This window comes from Etheostoma spectabile, chromosome 16 (genome assembly GCF_008692095.1).
Source record: "Etheostoma spectabile isolate EspeVRDwgs_2016 chromosome 16, UIUC_Espe_1.0, whole genome shotgun sequence".
NCBI classification, from domain to species: Eukaryota; Metazoa; Chordata; class Actinopteri; order Perciformes; family Percidae; genus Etheostoma; species Etheostoma spectabile.
In genome coordinates, this window is record NC_045748.1 from 13,884,624 (window position 1) to 13,891,380 (window position 6,757).

A 6,757-nucleotide genomic window follows, 5' to 3' on the forward strand; every position below is an offset into this window, starting at 1 on the left:
GAATGACTGTAAACTACTTTAATGCTGTCCTCCCACCAGTTTGCCTTGATATCAGTTGTTGCAAGCTTTGAATACACTTGACTCCAGTAAGGTCATGTTTCCTCTTACGTGTCTCTTTTTCAAGCTGCATGCTCACGCTCAAGGGGCAAAGGTCATGGCTCTGTCGTCCGTGGTGACAGGGAAAGAAGTGGAATCTGACGCCATCGCCCTGCACAGGGAACTAGAATGTGAGTCTCTTTCTATTTATCTAAATTCTCTTTTTCACTCCCCTCACTGTCTTGCATTGTTGTTTTTGTTGAACGTCCAAATTGAAATGTCAAGTGCAGAGACCGAAAACAGACATAAGAGCTACAGATCAATGTATTACTATAATAAATATGTCATCATCATTGTAACGTTTTGACTTAATTGCAAATGTATTGAATGTGGCAGCGGTTTATGTGGAAAATGGAATCAAGTGGAATGTTTTGAGAATTTTGTAGTACAATGTCAACTTCAGGAATGAAATGTTGGCTGTTTATGATACGTGAATAGAATATTAAGGGATTTTGTCTTCTCAGACTTTCATTGAAAGTAGCACAGAATAAACAGAGGATAAATAATAACAATAAAATTCAGCCAGTAGACAATGATCTATTTGAGTAAAACTTTTTATAATTCAATACAGGCCCTGAAAACGTATTTTCTTTTGATGAATGATGAATGCATTGGTGTAGTTCAGTTAAGTATCTAACCAGCAAATCAGCACCCAGAGGAGCCTGTTCAGTGGAAGGCTGCTCCTTCCCAAGTGTCGGACCAACAGACTCAAGGACTCCTTTGTCCCTCATGCCATCAGACTCTACAACTCCTCACTCGGGGGGAGGAGGAAATAGGGCAGAGAGGACCATACATACATACATACATACATATACATACACACACATACACACACACACACACATACACACACACACACACACACACACACACACACCTGTACTTACACTAACACCTGGTCACCTTATCACTTTATCACTTTAACACTGGACTCAACACTGACACTTTTGATAATAATTGATGGTCTTTTTTTATCTTTATTTTACGAATATTCTTATTGTTATTATTATTATTATTACTGTTATATTGTTGTCTTTATACTGTCTTTTTTATCTATTTGGTTTTTCTTGCTAAAACTGCTGCTGGAATTTTCAATTTCCTTGCGGGAGTCATCCCAAAGGATCAATAAAGAGAAGTCAAAGTCTAACCAGAAGTGCAAAAAGTAGTCAAGTGCAAATTAATGTCCAGAGTATATACATAATAACATATAGAATAAATAGAAAGTGGAACAAACAGGGTATGAACATGAGATTATTTTGGTTTTCTGATGTTCTCTGAGCTCTTCTAACTGGTTTAAAGTGGGCGATGCTTTGTTTTAAATAAGTGATGTCATATGAATCAATGCATCAATAAGGAATTAGCAACATTTCACCCTTTGAATGTCTTTTTTCCTAACTTTAAATTTGATTGTTGCATATTGATTCATGACTATTTCATTTAATAGAAAAATAACTGGCATTTAAAACCAAGTTCTCAAGACCTTTAATCCAGCTGCCTGCCTTCTTCCCTATTTCCATTCAGACATGGTGAGGGAGTGGCCCCGTCAGCAGGCCCAGACCAAGGCTGCAATGAAGAAGGAAAGACCCTTGGAGGAAAAGGTTCTCGCTGATGTCAGGAAAAGGGTCTCACAGATTGCGAAGATGCTAATACCAGCTCTGGAAAACTCCAGCCTCTCCAGCAACACCACAAAGGAGGCAGAACAAACAGCCCATGCTGTAGCAAAGGTATGTGTGCTGATGTTAGCAATTAGCTCAAAGCACCACTATGCATAAAGGCTCTGACACACCAACGGCCGACCGTCAGCAGAAAAGGCAGTCGGACTGACTGCCTCCCCGAGTTCGTCAAAAAAGTGCCTTGGAATACACTGAAGCAACGCCGACTTGAGCTAATGTTCTGCGCTTGCAGAACCATAATGGTGGCTTGTTCAAAATACAATTGGTATTTTACAAAAATAGTTCACCAAAACGTGTTTCTAAAAGCATCCTTTTTTTGTTTCAGGAATCCAAAGCCATTCTGACCCAAGCCAAGCATACCAGGACTGCATCTGCTCACCTTAGCTCCCATATAGACTCTGCTTTACAACAGCTGGCTGAGCAGGAGATGCAAACTGATGCAGCCAACTCCCAGATCACTTCCGAGGTAATTAGCACAGACATATACACCTCTGAACAGTACAATCTATGCATATTGATCTGTACTTCCTGTTTGCAGCTTGAAAGAAACTACTACTACTACTACTACTACTTTCTAAAGCATGTCTTCTCATTTCCAGTCCGCGGTTGCCCTGACCAGTGTTAAGGAAGACATGGAAGCAGCCAAGCTTCAGTTGAAGGCCTATTCTGTTACACTAACTGAGCTAATCAGCAAGATTGGTAAGTCACTCTCTTATAGATAATTTACGGTGTGGCTTTTTTTTAGACTTCCATATCTATAAAACTCATAAATCCTCATTATACCTTAAATGTCAGATCACTAAAGAGCTTTGTGCTTTTCACTGCCTCATTTAACATGGAAATATTTCCCAGATTTTTATCCCCATGGTAAAGTAAGAATAATTGCTGTTCATGGGGCCCAGCGGCATTTTCTTTGTGGGTAAATTTCAGTGTGTTAAAATAATTCTGCTGTGTATTTCTGACCTAGGATTATCTGACCTATTCATTCAAACCAATTTACTGTATAAGGTATTGTACATTTGTAGAAGGAACTAGAAAGGCAGGGATCTTGCAGTTTGTGGTGAACATGTTAACATGCTTGAGGGAATAATGACCAAATCACTGTAGTCAGGTTATCATGGCTGATCCAGCACTTCAATCACTGATGTTAGACTGCCATATACAAACCACGATCTACAAAACATCTGTTGCCTCTGTGTGTGGTTTTTCTTTTTCTCCCTCTGTCCTCCCTATTGCATGTCTGGCCCAGATGGGAACATGCCGCTGGAGCGCTTTGACCGAATCTTAAACGAGACAGCGCGTCGCCTCAGCATGCTCCGCGGGAGCGTTGAGAGTCCGGCGCTGGGCATGAAGATCCAGAAGCTGCATTTGGCCGCTAAGGAACAGCAGAGCCGGATGTCCATTATTGAACAGGACTTACAGGAGATCATAGAGGAGAGAGAAAGTCTCAGGGACATTGCTTTAAACCTGCCTCAGTCCTGTCCCTAGGCCACAGGAGCAGGTAAGGTCTAGATACTCTTCATGACAGGGATTTGATGAAACAGCTGAACATCAGAAAAGTCTGGGAGGATTTTGTTAATGAAAGGGGCTGTGGTAATTTTTTTTCTGCTCAGTTATATCCTTACATATTCTCTTACACTTCCCACCTTTTGCCCCAAGGTACACTTTATTTTACCATCTCGATACACTGTCTCACACACATTCCAACCAAAAGCCACATATCTCTCCACTGTCTCCCATACGTTAACCCTAACCTTTTTTTAGTTTTTTAGTTTTTTCCTCCCACTCTTTTTTACCAACAAGATCAGAACTTTCATTTCACCATGAATAATAACCAGCCGTTCTGAACTGCTGGAGTGTTTAAAATAATGCTGATTTTTTTTTCTTTGTCGAGGTAAAAGGTTTATTTGAGTGTTTCTTTAGACTGACACATTCATTTACACTTGAGCTCTTTTTCATCAGCCTGGCTTAATTAACAATTAGTCTCCTTGGCCTCAGTGGGGTTCAGGTCAGGCTTCAAAAGCACACAACCTGTGTTCGGGATTCTTACAGTGCCTACAGTACCCTCTGTTTTTGTGGTTTCTTAATTATTATTATTATTATTATTATTATTGGGATCATGGTCTTACAACAGGACAACAATTACATTTGTGTCTTTGTGTGCTAAAATAGTTAATGTCACCCATTGCACATGAATGGGCATGTAGGTGACTGAAAGATTTTGGAATAGTAAAGAAAGTAATAGAAGAAAAACACATTTTTTCCACCATTTGAACAAGAATCAAATCAATTAACTTTCATCTGTCACATGAAAATCATTAAATTCCACTGAAATGTAGTCCCATCAGCTCCTTCAACTTGTGCATGATTCATCATTAAGCAGAAAGCGTGTGTGTGTGTGTGTGTGTGTGTGTGTGTGTGTGTGTGTGTGTGTGTGTCGCCGTACCTTCTTCATGCCTCAACAGGAAAGAAAGGTTTCCTTTTTTTTTTTTTTTTTTTAGAAGATCAATAATGTCATATCTGTACGCTAAACATGTTTATTGTATTTGTTAAAAAACACAAGTTGGGTTACTGAGGACCTGGCCTCTCACCGGGACAACAGCACGGTTCGGTTGGTGTTATATCTCGGTACAGAAGACGTTTACACCGGCCCAAAATCCTTACATGCAAACAGTAGCTATGCATTATTGGAGAGATGTCAAAGCGAGGGGGCTGCCCATGGACAGACGGCCTGAGCAGTTGGTGGTTTGGTGCCTTGCTCAATGGCACCTCAGCAGTGCACATGTGGTGCCCTGGCACCTCTCCAGCAACCAGTACACACTCCAAACTTGGCCCGTACAGGGGCTTGAATGAGCAACTCTTTTTCATTATTTCAAGTATTACCTTTAAACAAACAAGATGTAACGTGTTAATTTGTGAGCTTTGCCTGTTCCTGCCTTTAGGGTACGCTAAGATAATCTCCAGATGACTAGCTTTATAGTTAACAACAGATATGACAGTTTTATTGATATTCTCATCTAACTCTTGACAAGAAAGTGAAATAAATGCATTTACCAAAATGTGAAATTATTCCTGTGTAGTTAAAAAATTGCGAAAGTCATTATTCTCACTTTTATGTGCTGTTTGTTGTCAAACTAACTCCAAAAGCACAACTATTATCACTTTCAATACAACAATATGCTGTGCCCAATATTGGTTCAGACACTGATTGAAGAGGTTAACTCGAATAAACTGTTTTACAACATTTCTAGTCAGCGTTTGTGATTTTATTGTTCTTTGACACATCTAATGCCAATGCGTTATATGTTGTACTGTACTAGGTGTAAGAAAGGGAGCAATGTCTCGGTTTAACTCTCTACCAAGAAAATCCCAGGGGAGAACATTCACGGTAATCTGGATAAATGCAGCTCTACATTTCATTTTATTAAAAGTAGTCATTTTCTGTCATATGAGTGTCATTATGGAAATGAAATCCAAATTAATAACTGTTGAGAGTTAATATGGAGGAAGAGAATGGCACAAAGTCCTTAAAGTCATTACTTTATATTCCGGCTTTATACTGTAGGGAATACTGCAAAATTCTTTCTTATGGGCTCTACGCCAGAAAAGCCCAGACAATGCGAGTGTATCAGTTCATATATTAGCTGATATTGTCTAGACTTTTTGTTAATGTCATGTCCACAGGCACTGGTCCAACAGAAGTGGCCTCCCAAGCAGTTCACATACAGTAGAAGTCAGGAACACCTCGTTACAATGTTGTCTGCACATAGTAACGTGCACCAACAGTCACTCAGGATGGATGTCACTTCACATTTCTTTCCTTCACTCTACATTCCTTTATATGACTGAGTGGATGCACCACCTGCATGACTGCCATTGATCTTTGGTTTTAATCTGTTGAGTTAGTATAGTCCGCAACAATAGTATTAAGTGGGTGTGCCCCTAGATATTGTAAATGTATAGGAAAAGTAATAAAAACAACAAAAACTTGTATAGCCTTTTAGTATCACCATTACAGCTGTTAGTGTGGTTTAGGGGAAATTTTTCAGCAAATTTCTTTCAGCTCTAATTAGTAGTTAGACAATAAACTATTGTAGTGGAAAATAAAGACGATTTTGTCTCCCAAGCCACATATATTCACACCACACATTACATATAAGTTACTTGGTGTTTGCAATAAAGGAGTTAAAAAGTCAAATGATCTCTAATGAAAATGTGTTGCAAAGAATCACACAGATTTGAGAGTTTGCTGCTATGAACTGAAAGTTCAAGAAGAGAAATGAAAGAATAAAAACTTCAGTATTATGTCACCTTTTTTAACAGTTAGAGAAAATCTTCTCCCACCTTGTATTGTGTAACTTTCAGCATTGCTTCCTGCTAATTTCATACCTCATTTTTCTCTTACTAAGCTCAGCTCCATCATTCTACTGGAATCCCAAGCAATTGTATTCTTGCGCCAGTTCTGAAGATGGGAAACCAATTAGCATGACACGCTAGAATCTAGGTATTTAAAGACATGAACAGTGTGTTTTGACACAAGTCAATGTTCCTAGAAAAACACTTACCTGACCTCTCTGGAAAATAAAAATGTTAAAATGGCGCTAAAGACGTGAATGTGCTACCCAAACCAGTTGTGTACCTTTAAATAAACATGAGAACTCCTTTTAATTTTTATTGGGGATATCTTCTGTGCTATCAATGTAATGTTTGCACATGGTTGACCTTGTTTAATAACAATGCATAAGAATGAACATTGACAATATACCACATATACCTGAATTAATATTTGTTATATATTTAAGTCAATATGATATACTTTGTCGCACCTTACGGTTTGGTAAGCCCCTTAGTAACATGCTATCCCTTTAGCTATCCACTATACAGCTCATATGCGGTTTACAATGATCACTGGGGCAGATTTAACACTCCGACTTTGGGCATCGGGTCAGCTGGCTCCATCACTACATTTATGGCATCCTGTTTTGGGC

At 39.1% G+C, this 6,757-nt stretch overlaps 1 protein-coding gene across 1 annotated transcript in view; it reads left to right on the forward strand.

Moving 5' to 3' along the window:
- The window catches only part of lamc3 (laminin, gamma 3), a 98,990-nt gene extending 93,974 nt beyond the window's left edge, over positions 1-5,016 (forward strand). Inside the window, exons 24-28 of the mRNA XM_032539737.1 lie at positions 125-227; positions 1,618-1,820; positions 2,095-2,235; positions 2,369-2,468; positions 3,019-5,016. Coding sequence (XP_032395628.1) covers positions 125-227; positions 1,618-1,820; positions 2,095-2,235; positions 2,369-2,468; positions 3,019-3,257 — 786 coding nt within the window. The 3' untranslated portion in view covers positions 3,258-5,016. The remainder of the gene's footprint in view (positions 1-124; positions 228-1,617; positions 1,821-2,094; positions 2,236-2,368; positions 2,469-3,018) is intronic.
- Positions 5,017-6,757: the final 1,741 nt, after the last annotated feature.